General features: G+C 36.8%; 2 protein-coding genes across 8 annotated transcripts; both read left to right on the forward strand.

Moving 5' to 3' along the window:
• The first annotated feature begins 759 nt into the window (after positions 1 to 759).
• Positions 760 to 3,858, forward strand: LOC113652395 (protein FAM180A). The gene is made up of 3 exons (XM_027161399.2): positions 760 to 1,126; positions 2,140 to 2,219; positions 2,583 to 3,858. Exons 1-3 carry the CDS (start codon positions 1,042 to 1,044, stop codon positions 2,907 to 2,909), a joined length of 492 nt encoding a protein of 163 aa, XP_027017200.1. The 5' UTR covers positions 760 to 1,041; the 3' UTR covers positions 2,910 to 3,858.
• LOC113652337 lies at positions 3,399 to 11,683 on the forward strand. 7 transcript variants are annotated; one of them, XM_047822792.1, is made up of 21 exons: positions 3,399 to 3,534; positions 5,414 to 5,670; positions 6,339 to 6,388; positions 6,513 to 6,578; positions 6,696 to 6,785; positions 7,054 to 7,119; positions 7,240 to 7,320; positions 7,409 to 7,507; positions 7,614 to 7,661; positions 7,745 to 7,822; positions 7,920 to 8,021; positions 8,134 to 8,183; positions 8,268 to 8,337; positions 8,425 to 8,511; positions 8,625 to 8,720; positions 8,838 to 8,918; positions 9,035 to 9,133; positions 9,236 to 10,507; positions 10,596 to 10,694; positions 10,801 to 10,848; positions 11,463 to 11,683. In XM_047822792.1, the coding sequence occupies exons 2-18, from the start codon at positions 5,499 to 5,501 to the stop codon at positions 9,374 to 9,376; spliced, it is 1,476 nt and encodes a 491-aa protein (XP_047678748.1). In that variant the 5' UTR covers positions 3,399 to 3,534; positions 5,414 to 5,498; the 3' UTR covers positions 9,377 to 10,507; positions 10,596 to 10,694; positions 10,801 to 10,848; positions 11,463 to 11,683. The 7 variants fall into 7 exon arrangements, with proteins under 7 accessions (XP_047678748.1, XP_047678750.1, XP_027017104.1 ...); XM_027161303.2 differs by lacking the exon at positions 3,399 to 3,534 and adding an exon at positions 11,184 to 11,249 and having other exon boundaries at positions 5,326 to 5,670; XM_027161301.2 differs by lacking the exon at positions 3,399 to 3,534 and adding an exon at positions 11,184 to 11,239 and having other exon boundaries at positions 5,326 to 5,670.
• The last annotated feature ends 7,057 nt before the right edge of the window (positions 11,684 to 18,740 follow it).

An 18,740-nucleotide genomic window follows, 5' to 3' on the forward strand; every position in this document is an offset into this window, starting at 1 on the left:
CAATTCAATTCAAGTTTATTTGTATAGCGCTTTTTACAATAGACATTGTCTCAAAGCAGCTTTACAGAACATAAACATAGAGCAGAAGGTAAACATAATTAATGATAAAGGAAATAACGAATAATAAAAGATAAGAATTAACAGAATAAAAATTCTAGATTATTATTAGATGTATATAGTTCACAATGTGTATGTATTTATTCCCCTATGAGCAAGTCTGAGGTGACTATATATATATATATATATATATATATATATATATATATATATATATATATATATATATATATATATTATATATTAGTTGATATATTACAGTATATATATTATATATTACAGGAGTCTTATTATAGTCTAAGATCTAATAAAAATGTTGGTTATGTTGGTTAACCCACCATTATTCAAACAAATATAAACAGTCAAATGTCATTGCTTGCCTATATATTTATAGCCATCATGAGAAGGACCCTTGGCCCCTTGTTTGCTTTGCTGACTAATAGCTATCTTATCTATAATTATAAAATAGGACAGTTTGAGATATCAGCTAATAGGTCCCAGGTCTTTGTTTGTTTTTGTATACTTCATAACAAACTCACGTGCCTTCTGGAAACAGCTGTACTTTTATTGTACAAAACATTATACTAATGATGCAACTTGTATGCGGCCTAATTAAGTTAGAGCTTTCACAGTAAAAGGCTGAATGCTAGTTCAAGCACATGTATTAGACTTTAGTTGTAAAATAACGTGTCAAACTATAATTATTTTGACATAGGTCGATTTTGGTTCTAGCCTGTAACAACAGAAAATGAGAAGGGATAAAGACTTTTGCAAGATACTGCATAGTGATTATTTTACAGTCAGTTTTTTTCCATTGAGCATTGGCTGACACGAGGGTTTTCCGCAGGTGGAGCAATTCAAGAGCAACTAAAGCAACTGCGACACACAGCACTGTGAGGATTTCATCCTGAATAACTCTCTGCTGCTGCTGCTGCTGCTTTTCTCTGGCTCTTGTAATCGGGCGGATGTTTAGACATCGTAGAAATGTCAGGAGAAATACAGCTCGTTAAATTCTCACGGGTTTTTCTGTGTCTCGTGGTTTTCAGGGACCTTTGGCCAACATATTCAGGTACAACATTTTATTTGTAACTTCTACCTGTTTCACATTTGTGCCATTTTTGTCAGTTTTCTGAAAAAAGGCATGGCAGAACGATTTCTTAGATCTGTCTGATTTCTTATGTAGTTTCCAGATTAGATAATGATGTAACTGCATTGTGTACCTGTAAACTCACAGAATTTTGCATAATGTATAAAACTAGGAGATTTGTTTAGAAATCTGAACAAAGCTGCACATCCATGAAAGTGACTCTGCATTCATAGCATTCCACTACCCAGTTATTCAGCCAAGAGTTGTCTCAGAAATCTATCAGCTACTGAACTTTAGCTTATGACAAAAGAGAACAGTATCTGTTCTTGTCTTAGTAACTATTTTACATCCTATATCGTCCTTGACAACGTGTCTTCTGTGATATCTTTCACAACACAAAAGGTGTGAGACTAGAACTAGGCTTACTATTGTCCACGTTGGCAAGGGAATAAACCACAAACTTCTACACATCACAATAAGATTTTCATTCTTGTGGCAATACCTCTGTATTTGATTATACCACTGAAACTGCTATGATGTGATTTTGATTTATAAGGAATTGAGTTCAGATACTGGATTAACCAGTTTCTGCCATTAAGTTTCCAAACATTAAGTTGTGGACTGAGGATGACATTTTAAGTTTTACACACTGAAAAACCCATGAGTTACAGGCAATCTTGCTTTCATCAAATAAAAACTAATGATAGTTGATTTATAATTATTGCCTCAATCGAAATGATCCATTCTTTATTCCCCTACTCCAAAGTGTGTCCACTGAACCTTACTGACCTACTTTGTGGCAAGAAATGTTGATCTATTGACAAATAGCTTATTTTCACAGTTTTGACTGAATATCAGGTGTCACTATTAAAACATTTTTGTTATTTATGCAGTAAATATATATATTTAAAATTCTTCTTTGTGATGTTTATGACTGACTCCCACATGGAACTTTAACGGTTTAAGAAGATTTAAAAATGAAAACTTTTGTGCAGATGCATTGGCTGTGTCACAAGGAAAAGTCTTGCGACCAACTTTAATCACCACTGTCAGTGATGCCAACTTGATATATGAGGTAGGATCATATTTCAGGAAAGAACATATTTCAGGATTAGACACTGTGCTGCATATGTTTTAAAAAGTACTTTTTGCATTCCAGTCCTGTTTATAACATCCATTGCCTCGAATTGACTTGAAAGTCACACACAAGTCACACACAAGTGGACACATGCATAAAAAAATTTATTGATTTTTATTTTAATAAGCAACTAACATAGTCCCAAATGCTCAGTTCTCCAGTTTTTATCTAACCTTACCTAATAAAGTACTGGAACATGTTCATAAAGATTGTCCCATGATAAATAAGAAGGGGAAATGGATTAAGTTGTGTTTAATGGTATCTAAGAACTGTACATTGACATCACTCTGTTCCTTGCAGTTTTTACTGAGGGGACTTGTGATTGATGAAGACAACAATGTTGGAATGCGGGACCAAGAAATGGCATCTATGAGGAAGGGTAGAGTTTTCTTAAGCCTTATAAATGATGACATACCCAAAACTGTGCCAGCGATGGAGGAACTGCTGGTCCTAATTGAAGAGGAAGAGCAATCCTTTGAACAGGATTATTTTCAGACACTCATCCTGGGAATCATCTATTCAGCATACCAGGCCCGTGAGAGGAAGGAAGAGAGTCAGCAGCAGACATGGACGGGTGTCCTCGGGCGTCTGGCAAATGTCACTCTGGTTCAGCTCCGTAAATCCTGAGATAAATCAATCAAAGCCACTAGCCTTTTTTCTTTCTTTCACATATGCATGAAACCTAGTATAATCGATGTTGAGAAAGAAGTGTTATTTGTGTGTCATTTTTCTTTTCTGTAAGTAAATATAAATAGCGAGATGGATTTTGAAGAATTGTCTGCTTCAGAGTTTCTGACTGTGTACAATTTCTGGTAGCAGTGGACTCCCCAAATTTTTAGTGCCCTTTTGTTTCTTGCTTGTAGATTACTGTAATATGTGTGAAGCACTTTGGGAAAACTTGTTTGTTGTGAGTAAAAAATGGAAAGTACATTGGGTTTAGTCTGTCCTTGATCCCACTCTATCCTCTTCTATGTGGGTGGAGCCAAAATAAAAGTTCAGCAGGGAGACAACTCAGTATGTTTCAAGTTAGAGAACTGGGTTTGTTATATTGTTTACTAGAGTCTCATGGGTGATGGTCAGGTCCAGCTCCACCTACTGGACTTCTACTGGTTCTGCAACGATGAGTACTCTAAAACAGGGGTGCATCTTATTCATGTCCATAGTTTAGTAGTCAGGGCACTGATCAGAGAGTCGACCATTTACGAACAGTCTGGAATGTTTACTCTCCAACGACGCACCACAAAAAAACAGGGTGCGTTGATGCTCACTATGTTCTCTTACTGGAAATGACATCATAATTTTTCTCAGCTTTAAAAAATGTCAGATGATCTGTTAGCGAATTTTGTCTGCAAATGTAAACGTATATATTGTTTGTTTGAATATAACGAATTTTAGAGTGTTTAATGATTTGTAGAAAATTCACTAGATTCCCTTACAATTCTGATTGCCAGAAATGAAGGTTCTATAAATATATATATTTTTTATATGCTTTCAGCCATGTTAATTAAATGTGCTCTCTCTCTCTCTCTCTCTCTCTCTCTCTCTCTCTCTCTCTCTCTCTCTCTCTCTCTCTCTCTCCTCCTTCTTCTTCTTACACATTCCCTCATGTTTCAGCAAAAATAAATATTTATTGAAATATATCTATTTTACACTTGATTTTGTGTTTTTAAATGTTTGACATTGATTTTCACAGATTTAGATGAGTGGAGCTGCCCCCTCTGCACCCACTGCCCCTGCTGACACCCCAACTGCCTGACACCCCAATGTCCTGGCCTGCCCATTAGATACACATCTACATATCTGTATAATACTCTGTAATCTATGCAGATTGATTAGTTTGCATGTAAGACTAAGGAGGAGACTTAATTGTACATCGCAGTCGTAACTTTGAATAAACAAAACCAGGGACAACAAGCTCTTGCCTATTATGTGTTATTATGTGTTAACAGTTTGTGAAACTGTCACTCAGATCATAAAGAAGAAATATTTGTGGAATGTAATATTGGAAAAAGTATTATTAATAGATGGATAGTAGATTATTATGAATATAGTCTAATATACAACATTAGACTATATATACATTACATTATCTTATACTAAAGGAACTCGAAGGCTCCCAGATTAACACTGTCAGGTAAATTTCCATTACAGCAGGTCTGAGGTCTTGAGGAACAATCCCACCCTTGTACCACAGTGTTGCTGTAATAATAAAAAGTCTAATAACTTTGTTGTTGTTGTTTTTTTTTTTTACATTGTCCACACTTTACCTGCGGTAATCACAGTCTAATGGCTTCTACAAGGCCATTTGGTCACAGCAAATAGGTGAATGTTGCAACATGAAAGTATGCAAGTGTGACACAGTTCATTAAAAAAAGTGGTGAAATGTTCAGGCAGTTACAGAAGCATGTGTGTTTAACAGATCAGACGGATTACTTCATGTCATCCCATGATTTCTCCAGCAGATGGAGACAAAGGATTCTTGGATTTTTTTTATACCTACAATTTCTTTTACAGTCAGTGACATGCATTTATGAGGACTGTGTTCATTTACAAACCTCTTCACACAGTTAACACAACAACAGACTGAATCACCTTTCATTGCTTTGCATTATGCAAAAGTATTAAATAACCTCAGCTTACAAACTTCATGATTTTTTATACATTTCAAACTCACCCTTCAACAAAACTCTGTGTATCTACAGAACATTATTCACGTTTACATACTGTTTTAAAAACTAATCAATATAAATGTAAATAAAACTCAGCAAACAAATTCTCTTTATTATTATAACAAAATCTACTTATTGAAAGTTTTAATGAAATAAACAAACCAATAGACTCAAAATAATTTAACTAACAAAGTATATTATTCAGTGTATTATTAATGTATGAAGTATATATTAATATATACGTGTAACTAAAGTGCATTAAAATGTATGTTAAAATGCAAACAATGATGATGATGATGATCATCATCAACATCATCATCAACATCCCAAATCCGCATCTCTGACGTCATCTGCGTGTTTGTTATTGTTTGTTTGTATTTTAACTGGCTCCATAGTGATAATAGTTTAAATCAAAACACAGCTTGTCCAAGAATAATCATCCTCTCCATTATCGCTCTACAGCTACTTTACCGCTCCATTAACTCTACAACTTGCGACTCAACTGAAACTCTACAACTGAACTCGACGAAAGACTTCCGACGACACAATGTCTGTAACAATGTCTGTAAGAGGATTGGTGCGGAATCTGAAGAGCTGGACTGTAGGTGAGATCGCTTGTGCTGCGGGTCTCGTCGCTTTCTCTGCCGGTGCGGGTTACTGCATTTACCGCAGCCTACGGAGAGAAAGCGCTCCTCCGGACCACACGCAGCCTTCTCACGGTAGGAGGAGCTTTATGCTACCATGTGACTTTAATGTTTCGCTGGTTTTACAATAAATCCTGTTGATGTTACTGTGTTACAGTCTAATGTTATGTATCTCACAAGCGACCTCATCACAAGCTAGTTATCGTGCTAGCTAACTTGGCTACTTGTTTTAAACTACACAATAAAAGCTTTACAATTGGCCCAACAAGTTATTTTATTTCCATTATGAAATATTTACCCCAGTAGTAAGTGACTTTTATCAACCTTGACTACTTGTTTTACACTAAATCATCCTTGGCATTGTGATTCCACATTTAGCAAACTTACGGACTTTAGCTGGTTTGTATCGCTTTAAATTGCGATGTAATATCTGGACTAATAATATGGATTTCATATATCGACTTGTCTATCTTTTGTAATTGTTACACAATTGCTTGGTAAATATAATAGAAATATAACCGTTAGCCGAATGTTAGCTAATGTGCTAGCAACCTTCCTGAAAGGAGTTGACGAACTTAGCAAACGACTATTTAGTTTATTTCCACAAAAGCTACAATTCGTCTGTTTCTTTATAAGATAAATATTAATACAATTCAGAGGGTTATTGAGGTTTAAGCATTAATAGGAAAGTTTGATATTGTGTAGTTAAGTTGTAATTCTGATTCACATGAAACTCATTGCAGAGCCTGTGGACGTGCTGAGAGAATCCTTCAGTACTCCTTCTGTACTCCAGGTATGTATCAGGTCAATAGTAACATCTTAACTTCGTTTGAAACGTGTAGGCTACTTTTGTCTAAGTTTGTGTGTGTGTGTGTGTGTGTGTGTGTGTGTGTGTGTGTGTGTGTGTGTGTGTTCAGGTCGTTGAGCCAATTCTGCAGCTGCCACACACAGAACCTCAAGACAAACCTTCAGCCGTCATTCTGGTAAACAAACCTTTCCTTTATTTGCTAAAGATGATCACTGGATTTTACAAGGTTGCTTTTACTGTAAATGTTAGTATGAATCTATGATAAGCAGCTCCTATGATCTTCGTGCTCTAGGTTTTACAGCCGCTCGATGCTGATGAACTGAACAGCGCTTGCTGCGATGTTCAGTTCGTGTCTGAAGACTCCTCATCCTCCCAGTCTGAGGTATTCTACAGTGCTGCAGCTGAGATACAAACACACAAACACCCTTCTTTACAAGTCTTAATGTCCAGTTTTGTTTTGTTTAATTTTTAGAAGAACACATTTGTGAAATGTGGTCATAGATCATGAATTTCATCTAATTGACATTTGCAGGATTCCCTTATGTAAATGTATGAGGAGAGTTTCACTGGCCTTCAGCTAAGTGATTGTTCATTGTGGCATCAAAAAATGTTGCTAATTGCAGTGACTAATTGTGTTTGTGTGTTTTAAGGTTGTTGAGCCACATTTTCATTTGCTGCCCAACGAACAACAAGAAGACCCATCACCTGTTCTTCTGGTAACCGAAGCTTTCGTTTATTTACTAAATCACTGGATTTTACAAGGTTCTTTTTACTGATCAGGATATCGGTATAAAACTGCTAAAGCACTTATGATCTTCCTACTCTAATTTTTACAGCCACTCGATGCTGGTGAGCTGATCAGCAGCTGCCGAAACATTCAGTTCCTCTCTGCAGACACCTCCATCTCCCAGTCTGAGGTATTCTACAGTGTAGCAGCTATGAAACAAACACACAAACGCTCTTCTTTACAAGTTCTAATGTTTAGTTTTGTTTCTCTATTTCTAGTCAGTGAACATCAGGACATACCTCTTGTGGATGATAAGGGGCCCAGAGAGTCGTCTTTGCTGGTTTACAACCACAAAGACACAATCCATCAATCACATGGTAATCGCAGACCTAAGTACTCTGATGAAGAGAATTGACCTTGATGATTATTAGATACACACCTTTGTGAAATAGATGTTGAGTTTCAGCTATTTGTCATTTGCAGGGATTCCCTTACTGTACCACCACAGTGGACTGTTTCACTGGCATACAGGTAAGTGATTATTCATTGTGGCATCACAAAACTTTTGTTAATTGCAGTGATTAATTGTGTTCACTTTAAGTTGTTCTCTTCAGGTTGAGTCTGGGAGGGTTACAGAATTTATTTCCTGTAACCGAGTGGAGACCGACATCATCGTGCCCAGTTATTATGTGGTGTGTTTATTGCACTTTCATGAAATGTGTATTGTAGTTAGTATCTTTTGGAATTTGTCTGCCGTGTCAATATTTGATTTTTTTTTTTATTCAACAGCAAACCATTAAACAGGTGTCCTGCACATACCTGTTTGTGGGTAAAGATGGGCAAATGGACACCTCCACTTGGGAGAAGGAAGAGGTTCGCTTTCCCTATGGGGTAATTCCTTGTTTCACACCTGATGTATATCTACTTATGCTGCTATTCCCCTGAACGGGAGGCTGTAAAATTTACTGTGCAAGTTTTAATGATTCATTGATTTGCCTTGCAGGAGAGTGACGAGAGCCTTAACCCTGAAGAGATGGAGATGCCCTTTATTTGGTATGATCCTCTCCAGTGTTTAAAGGTGTAACGGTGTATTGTGCGTTTAATATACTCTAAGCATTTACATGTCCTGTTTCTTAGCTGCCATCTTTCAGACAGAGGGGTTACTGATGTCGGCCTGAAGCTGCCTGCTCTCCGTGAGGCGTTCGCTGTGAGTAAAACCTTTTTTCAGCTGCTGTTATTGCGCAGCTAAAGTCCACTCTGCTTTAACTTATATTGTGTGCTGTCTTATATCCAGACTCTGCTTGCCAGCATCCACAACCAGAACTTCTTGTTCCTGGTCGGAAAGAAGATCGTCATGCGTCTGGCAGCGGCTAACATCCAGGTGACCGAACGGTTAAGAACGGCTGTTTCATTTTTGTGACGAAAATACTTTGTTACTCAGCAAATTGAAAACCATAGCCAGTGTTACAGACATTTTTATGTTGGTTTTAACAGGATGTAGTTGGGGTGAAGTTGGGCTACCAGGCCTTGATTCAGTTCCTCAGGGCGCCTTCTGATCAGGATTCTATTGAAGCAGAGATCTCCTCCTTTGTAAGCTAATAAATACCTGTGTGAAGTGACATGTTTAAATACAGTAGATTTGTATAATATAGTAAACAGGACTCTAATATGTGATGCTTCTTTTTGTAACTTTTCTCCTCTGTGCAGGTCCCCCACTACAACTTCCTGGATGTTTTTTTTGAGCTGATTCTGTTCCGCCATTTCAGAAGTGGCTCAACACTTGAGACAGTAAGTGACTTATCATGAGATTTATAAGCGATGTTTAAATGTAGTTTCAGAACATGAAACCTTTAACCCTGAAAAGACATGGCATTAATGAAGCTTGTTGTCTTCCTTTCCTAAAGTTTAAGGGAGGATTCGTGGAGCGCCTGCTCGAGCTCATCAGCATGTGGGATGTGGACGTGTGGGAGCCTGCAGCAGAGCTGTACTTCACAGTGCTTATCGTAAGTGTTTTAATATCTTCTGAAGCCACGATACACATTCTCAGGATTGTATCTTCAACTCAGTGACACTGTGTTGGATGTGTGTGTGTAATTTGTCAACAGGATCACCTAACACAGCTTGCTGAAGTACTGTTCTCTCAGCCTCTGGAGCTCTACAACGACCCAGCTGCCTTAGCCACCACAGTTCAGCATCTCCTCAAGGAGCATGTCCGGCAGATGATGGACATTTTGGAGAAGCTCTGAGCAATGTCCTTCCTTTACCACTTTATTTTTTCCTCTTGTTTCATTTTCTGTTCATTCTTTTCCCTCACTTCTTTTCCCTACATTGCTCAAGCTCTCCATACGTAAGTATGAATGAATTTTATTTCCATTTTTGATAAATATTTTAAAAATCTCTCTTTTCCTGTAGGTTTAGAACAGTGGACCCCAGGACGGAAGAAGGGCTTAACCCTAGAAGGGCTTAACCCTCCATTTGCCCATCTTTACCCACAAACTCCCTGATTCCTATAGATAATAATATATTAATATAATGTTTTGTAAATAAACATTACATATTTGTAAATATTTGTAAATTTTATTTAATAAATGTGTACATTTGTTCCTATTACAGAATAATTCTGATAATTTTTATCCATTAATATACCTATAGCATTTTCCTTTCAAAAGCACAACACACCATTTTAAACGAAATTCCAGAACTTTTAAATGGTTTAATAAAATGTGTGAAATTACATATAACAAAATTCAGATATTTATATTCTTGGAATATTTGTGTGATGGCCCCAAATTGTGGAACAATCTTTAACATTTGGGGAATTGCATAATTGTAAATTATTTCTCAATTACAGATATTGAAGATATGTAAAAATACAGAACTTTGTATGTTTTATGGATATATTAGCCTATAGTTGACAAGGCGTATTAACAATAAGCTGTTTTGTTTTTTCCATCAAGTTGATTGTTATACAAAGCCAGAACTCAAGTTCAACAGCAGTTCTTACAAGAAGCTCTTAGCTGAAAGGCTCACAATACAGTATACAGTGACTAGGGTGTGCTATAAATGAAAAAAATTAGATAATCGTAGTAAAGTAAACATTAGGATCGTTGAGACAGTCCCTCAAATGCTGCCCACCGAAACTCACCAGGAACCTTCAGCCATCCTTCTGGTAACCAAAGCTTTCGTTTATTTACTAAACCTGCTTGCTGGATTTTACAAGGTTCTTTTTACAGGATATCAGTATAAAACTGCTATGATCAGAAGCATTTATGATCTTCCTGCTCTAATCTTCACAGCCACTCGATGCTGGTGAGCTCACCAGCGCTTTCCAAAACATTCAGTTCCTCTCTGCAGACACCTCCATCTCCCAGTCTGAGGTATTCTACAGTGTAGCAGCTATGAAACAAACACACAAACGCTCTTCTTTACAAGTTCTAATGTTTAGTTTTGTTTCTCTATTTCTAGTCAGTGAACATCAGGACATACCTCTTGTGGATGATAAGGGGCCCAGAGAGTCGTCTTTGCTGGTTTACAACCACAAAGACACAATCCATCAATCACATGGTAATCACAGACCTAAGTACTCTGATGAAGAGAATTGACCTTGATGATTATTAGATACACACCTTTGTGAAATAGATGTTGAGTTTCAGCTATTTGTCATTTGCAGGGATTCCCTTACTGTACCACCACAGTGGACTGTTTCACTGGCATACAGGTAAGTGATTATTCATTGTGGCATCACAAAACTTTTGTTAATTGCAGTGATTAATTGTTCATTTTAAATTGTTCTTTTCAGGTTGAATCTGGGAGGGTTATACAATGTATTTATCAATATTTATTATTTAATTTAATTAATTTATTTAACATTAGGCTGTTTGTTCAAGTTGGTTGTTACACAAAGCCAAAACTGAAGTTTAACAACAGAAGCTCCTAGTTGATAGCCTTACAATACAGTATACAGTGACTAGGGTGTGGTATAAATGAAAAAAATGTTATAAGTAATGTAAATAATAGGATAAGCCAAGTTCTTCCGCACCCCTTCTACATGAGGTATCAAGCTGACCAGAGAAAGGGACAGTCCACTGATCATGATTTTTGAGTCAGAGGTAAACAAAAGTCAGTGTCATAGGAAGTCTCTTTCTGTTTGCATCCTCTGCTGTTTTCTCTACAGCCATGTTAATTAAATGTGCTCTCTCTCTCTGTGTGTCTCTCTCTCTCTCCTTCTTCTTACACATTCTCATGTTTCAGCAAAAATAAATATTTATTGAAATATATATATATTTTACACTCGATTTTGTGTTTTTAAATGTTTGACATTGATTTTCACAGATTTAGATGAGTGGAGCTGCCCCCTCTGCCCCCACTGCCCCTGCTGACACCCCAACTGCCTGACACCCCAACGTCCTGGCCTGCCCATTAGATACACATCTACATATCTGTATAATACTCTGTAATCTATGCAGATTGATTAGTTTGCATGTAAGACTAAGGAGGAGACTTAATTGTACATCGCAGTCGTAACTTTGAATAAACAAAACCAGGGACAACAAGCGCTTGCCTATTATGTGTTATTATGTGTTAACAGTTTGTGAAACTGTCACTCAGATCATAAAGAAGAAATATTTGTGGAATGTAATATTGGAAAAAGTATTATTCATAGATGGATAGTAGATTATTATGAATATAGTCTAATATACATTTACGTAAATAGATTTTTTTTTAAAAACCTTCAGGACCCTAGAGATCTCTTAACACTGATCATTTCTCTGTCCTTAGAGGCTACTTTATTCCATGTTTGTTTATTCATCCATGTCCTTAATTTTCTAATTTACTTACTTTATTTTAAAATGTTCTGTTAGATACATTTTAACAGTACACATCTGACCAATAACCACAAAGAAATAAAAGGTGACATTCTTTACTTTTGTTTCGTTCTTTATTTACTGTTTTTGCAGGTCTAAGCTGCTTCATAAAACAACAGAAAAATGATTTTGATATTGACAGTTTAATGATGCCAGTGTAAAGATGATAAAATTGGGGTTATATGGGCATACTTGCTTGTCCTAGTGAGAACTCTGGCAGCTGCATTTTGGACTAACTCTAGCCTGTTTACTGTATTAAAGATGCAGGACAACCACCTAGTAATGCGTTACAACATTCCAGTCTAGAGGTCACGAAAGCACGAACTAGCTCCTCAGCATCAGAGACAGACAGGATGTTTCTCAGTTCGGCAATATTTCTAAGGTGAAAGAAGACTGTTTTTGTAGTATGGGCGATATGATTTTCAAAAGACAGGTTGCTGTCTAATATAACACCCAGGTCTTTCACTGTCGAGCTACTAGTAACAGTACATCCTTCTAAATGGAAGTTAAATTGTGAGAGTTTCTGTATACTGGTTTTTGGACCTATAAGTAGTATTTCTGTCTTAGTTTAACAACAGAAAATTGCAACTCATCCAGTCTTTTAATTCCATATTTGTGGACATAACTATGTATTGTGGTACTTGACAAAGGTTTGCCAAAGTTGTCCTGAGCCCATGTGGTGATATCGCTTATAGATGAATGACGATTCTTGATGCAGTGCCGCCTGAGGGATCGGAGATCACGGTTGTTCAGCTTAGGCTTGCCCCCTTGTCCTTTAACGCACTGAAATTCCTTCACATTCCTTGAATCTTTTAAGTATGTTATGCACTGTTGAAGGTGAAATAAGCAAATGTCTTCCTATCTTTCTTTGAGGAACATGTTTTTAAACATTACAATAATTTTCTCACATATTTGTTGGCAAACTGGCGATCCTCGGTCCATCTTTGCTCCTAAAGGACTAGACCTTTCTTGGATGCTGCTTTTGTACCAAATCATAATTACAATCACCTCATTTTTGACATCATCTGTTTCATATCACATCGATATTTAACCAATTATTACTAGCCCTACATTGCTCCTGTCCCAACCTTTTTTGGAATGTGTTGCAGGTCTGAATGACAGGATGTACTGTATATTTACAAATGAAATTAAGCTGACCAAACAAAACATGAAATATTTTGTGTTCAAATTGTCTGCAATGAAATACAAGTCAAAGTAAATTTAGAAATCGCTACTTTAGTTTTTTATTTGTGTTTTCCATACTGTCCCAAGTTTTTCTGATTTGGGGTTGTATGATAAAGTAATGCACGTGCTGAATCATGTAATTGGGTCTGATTTGCCAACAAATGATCAATTACGGTAGAGATCATGTTACAGATAAAAAGACTGAAGCTGCTTTCCTATATACTATATCTTCTCATTCAGATCCCCCCCCCCCATTTTCTAATTCCTGTACCATAATCTCCTTTTTATGGAAGTGTCTCAGTGTTCTGACAACTCTACTTATTCTTTCTCACCCTTTCAAAACACTCGACATAAAGAAATTACTGTAGCATGTTTTGCATAATAGCCCTGTGAACCTGGACCTTAGAGCAATTTACATGAAAATAAGTTAATAAGTTAATGTATTATTATAATAATAGTGTAGATAATAGTGTAGGAATTAGTCACGGTGCAATTTGACTGCATCCTGATCTAGACTCAAACGGGATGTTCTCAAACCCCTTATTACAAATTCGGGGAATAAGGTGATGATGTTGTCAGAAATTGTTGGTAATATTAGTGCTGTTAAAGATTGCAGAAGCAGAACATTACCTCCAGGAAAACAACACAACAAAACAACTGCATAATAAAAAGCCACAAACGGAAAAAGGAATTTAAGCAAAATCATGTTCATGTGATTCTCATTACCTGTATTTCCAAAGTTAGTTTTCTATTATTTCTTTGTGTATTGTTCTTGTTTATTTGAACGATTTGTTGCAAAATTAACCCATTTTGATAGAGCATTAATTTATAAGGTAGTGTACTGTATATGCAAATATCAATTTGTGAATATTCTAGTCTGAAATACAAGAATATAGTTGAATAAAATGTTCAATGGTAAAGCATCATTCAGACCACAAGAAAAAAAATAGATTGTGTTAATAATTATTTTGGATTGTTTGACTTTGGCTCAGTATAAAATGAAAAAAGTTATTTAAAAACAATTTTTCAAATATTGAACATTTTGTGGAGAACCATTGAATTCATTATTAAACACTTCAATATTACAGGCTATTTTGTGTAAATTCATGATACATTATAAATTAAATTATTTCAATTTCTGTTCCTAGCTGTTAAACTGCAAAAAAGTACAAGAGGGTTGAATACTATGGAGTTAAAATAGAAAAAATGTGGCACAACTGTGACTAAAGTGACCCGGGATAACTCTGAAGAAGCTGGAAAAATCCCTAGATTAGATGTGTGAAGCTGGATAACTGTGGAAGAATTGTGAGATGAAAACATTTTTTGGAAGATTATTGTACGTTGTCCCTTTGCAGTTTGCTAAAAGATGTGGAAAATAGTTTTCATCTCTGAGTAGATGAAAAGTGAATCTGCAAACGTGCAGTGATCTGTACTAAATTAAATCAGTTATTTGTCTAAAACCAAACTCAAACCGATTGCAAACTAAATTAAAAAGACATTTATTTGCATATTTGCTACTTTTGGAACATTACGGATAGTTTGGATCTTCAGTACTGTATGTCTTTTTTGTGTTGGCTGTACAGTCTAAGACTGTTGTATTATGAAATGGTTTAAATTTTCTTACATTTTATATGAGAATAATCCTTTGTACTATGTAAACCCCACTTAAACTAAACTTATTTCAATTTGACATTGTGTGGAAATTTTTTTACCACAGTGTACTCCAATTGTGTACTCCAAACCAAACATTGCCTTTGGATGGAAAGAGTTAGGAAGTCCTAACCTCCTAAATTTCTCAGAGACAGCATTATGAAACTACAAAACTTTATCAAAGACCTTAAACATCCCTAACATGGTATGCAGGTGGAAGGTTCATGGAACCACAAATAATATTCCACTTATGGCATTTGGCAGATTCCCTTATCCAGAGCAACTTACATCTCCTTAATAGAGCTGAGGGTTAAGGGCCTTGCTCAGGGGCCCAGAATTGGCAGCTTGGTGGGATTCAAACTCACAACCATCTGATCAGTAGTCCAACACCTTAACCACTGTGCTACCACATCCCCTCGTTTCTGCACCCAGGTCCATATGGTTTTGTGCATAGTTGAGTTACTTAACCTTGTTTCCATGTTAAAGGTTTGGATTTTTGGCTGCATTTCTTCCACGAAGACCATTTCTGGCCAGACGTCTCCGGCCAGTAGATGGGTGTACCTGAGTCTCACTGGTTTCTGCCAGTTCTTTGTTGATGGCTCTGCTGGACATCTTCCAATGTCAAAGGGAATTTCGATTAAATTCAGTTCAATTCAAATTTATTTGTATAGAGATTTTAACAATGGACCTTGTCTCAAAGCAGCTTTACAGAACATGAGAAACATAATACAAAAGTTTAATATTATACAAAGATTAATATAATACAAAAATTCAAGATTAATATTAGATTTATATTTAGATGTGATTGTATTTATCTCCAATGAGCAAGCCTGAGATGACTGAGGCGGCTGTGGCAAGGGAAAACTCCCTTAGATATTAAAGAAAGAAATCTTGAGAGGAACCAGACCCAAAAGGGAACCCATCCTCATTTGGGGGACACTGAAGTTTGTGATTGTAAATATACAGTCCAACTGGAGCTGGTACATCTTTAGATGCCTCAGGATCCTCACAAGGATTCCTCATCTCAAGGAAGGAATTAGCATAGCTGCTGTTCATAATATTAGCAAGCACTAGATGATAATGTGCATTTGATCAGATGTACTATTGCACAATATTAAGGGAGGTATTATGTGTATAGTTTAAAGAGATATGACTGACTAAAGACATCTGACTAAAGAGATATGTCTTTAATCTACATTTAAACTGGGAAAGTCTGTCTAATTTGGGAGCTAAATACGAAAATGATCTACCACATTTAGTGGATTTTGTTATTGTGGGAACTACCAGAAGTGCTGAGATTTTTTTTAACTCAGGGAGTGTGACAGATTGTAATATGTTAGAAGACTGGTTACATACATGGGAGCTAAACCATTTAGAGCCTTATACATACAGTAAGTAGCAGTTTGTAATCAATTCTAAACTTAATAGATAGCTAATGTAGAGATGATATATCCCCAATTATATCATCTCTACATTAGCTATCTATTAAGTTTAGAATTGATTACAACATTGGCCGTTTCTTTGTGCTTTTTTCAAATAGCACAACCTGAAATCTTTGCCTGGAAGAGACCTTGTTGATGCAGTATAACTAGCCTGTGTAATGTTGCTGTGCCCAGTCTCAGGAACAGTTTGGCTGTTCATCACCCTGTTTTAAGCCTCCTACACTGCTGTTTCTGTTCCAGTCAGTGGCTGTGTTACAACCTACATGTGAAATTGATGATCATTAGAACCTGTTTGGTATTGTTGGTTAACCATACACCAGATTCTGATTCTACAAAGTCCCTGATTTTGTGCAAGTGTACAAAGTATCCAAGATGTTGGTTTGAAGCCAAAGGGTAGTCACACCAAATATTACTTTAATTTTCTTCTGTTTGCTCACTTTGCTTTTTAAACTAAAAAAATAAACAATTAAAATGCATACATTTGAAAAACTTTTGATCTAGTTTTATAATTTTCATTAGGATAGTATGATAATAACCATACTTTATTCCTTTGTACACTCATGGTGCTCATGTCTTTATGAGGCAAACAGTACTCCCATCAATTCTCTCTGCATTTCCATCAGTTCCCATTGTATTCCCATCAGTTCCCTCTGTATTCTTATCAGTTCCCTCACTATTCCCATCAGTTCCCATCGGTATCCCATAAATTCCCTCTTGCTGAATGCTTCTCGGCTACTTTTCTACTTGATGCAGGTCGTCTGAGCAAGCATTTTGCCAGCACACCACCATAGATATTTCTCTAAGTGAGGACTGATTAATTGTGTGTTTGTACATTGTGTGATCGTGTATATATACCCCTTTTCCACCAAAAAGAACCGGGTGCTGGTTCAGAGATAGTGCTGGTGCTGGTTCATTGGCGAGCCTTCTAAGAACAGATTTGCCTTTCCATCACACAGCCATCACACAGCCGAGTCTGACGTCACTGTATATGTGTCACATTTCACAGCAACTTTAGCGCAGCAGCGGCAAACACAAACACAACATCAACAATCTCAGATGTTGTTTTACTGTTAATGCATATGGCTTTGTGAACCTACATTTGCACCCAAACGCGGCGAATCCAAAGTGTACGTGCAGCTCCGTGTAATTTGTATAAATGGAGGTTGTAATCGAGAAAGTACATAATTTTATCATTAACACAGAAAAAAGGTAGCCTTAGCATGTAGTGTGCTGATAATTGATCATATTGAGATAAAGTAAAAGTGTATTAAACATTAGTATACTTAAGGTACATTATCATAGTCACTAACAGTAACCCCACCCACATCTCCTGACACAAGCGGTTCTTAGTCTAGACCAGCAACGTTTTTGGTGCTACTTTAGAACCACTTTTCTTGGTTCAGAGCCGGTGCCTTGGCTGTGGCAAATGAAAGAACTGGTTCTATATTAGGCTCTGGCTCCGAACCAGCACTCAAACTGCCTCGGTGGAAAAGGGGTGACATCAGGTTCTGTGAGGACGTGTATGTTCCCTAAGGGACTTACTTAACATTCAACAACGATAAACCTTTGGTTCAGCACAAAACACACAGCTTCGCTAAGCCAAAGTGGACGCATACAGAAGTGGTGGACAAAGCCTTGTACAGTACAAACAGGTCAAATACACACAAAATAAAGAGATAAGAGTGGCAAGCAAAACTACTCAGAAAGGCTGAAAAAAACAAAACCCCAGCTTTCAATAATGGATCAATAAAGGCCTGAAAGCCATCACCAGTTACAAGACCCCATCCCCGGCACTGAGGCTAAACAACAAATGGCTGAAGACTTGAACAGTTACACTGCGGGTTTGAGAAACAAAAGCCTGGTGGTCAGACACCTCACACCTTTTGTGAAAATGATGTCAGAATCAGAATCAGAATCAGGTTTATTGGCCAAGTGTGTTGACACACACAAGGAATTTGGTTCCAGCTGTTTGTGACTCTCAAAAGTACAGACATCAATATCATTATGCTATACAAACTATACAAGACAATGCAGATGATGAGATACAATATAGACAGAATGAGTATTAAATATGAGTATAGTGTGCCTGTTGTGTGTATGTGATAAAATCTAATGAAAATAGAGTTAAATGGGGTTAAACTGAGTTAAAGATCCAATTAATCCATTATATCTTGACCCTTCTCTGTTTTTCTCTCACACATTTCCTGTCTGTCTGTCTGTCTGTCTGTCTGTCTGTCTCTCTCTCTCTCTCTCTCTCTCTCTCTCTGTCTCTCTCTCTCTCTCTGTCTCTCTCTCTCTCTCTCTCTCTCTCTGTCTCTCTCTCTCTCACTTTCACTCTCTCTCCCTCTTGATTGATAAAAATCTCTCTCTCTCTCTCTCTCTCTCTCTCTCTCTCACTTTCTTTCATTCATTCATATTCTCTCTCTCTCTCTCTCTCTCTCTCCCTCTCTCTCCCTTTCTTTCATTCA

This window comes from Tachysurus fulvidraco, chromosome 13 (genome assembly GCF_022655615.1).
Source record: "Tachysurus fulvidraco isolate hzauxx_2018 chromosome 13, HZAU_PFXX_2.0, whole genome shotgun sequence".
Taxonomy (NCBI): Eukaryota; Metazoa; Chordata; class Actinopteri; order Siluriformes; family Bagridae; genus Tachysurus; species Tachysurus fulvidraco.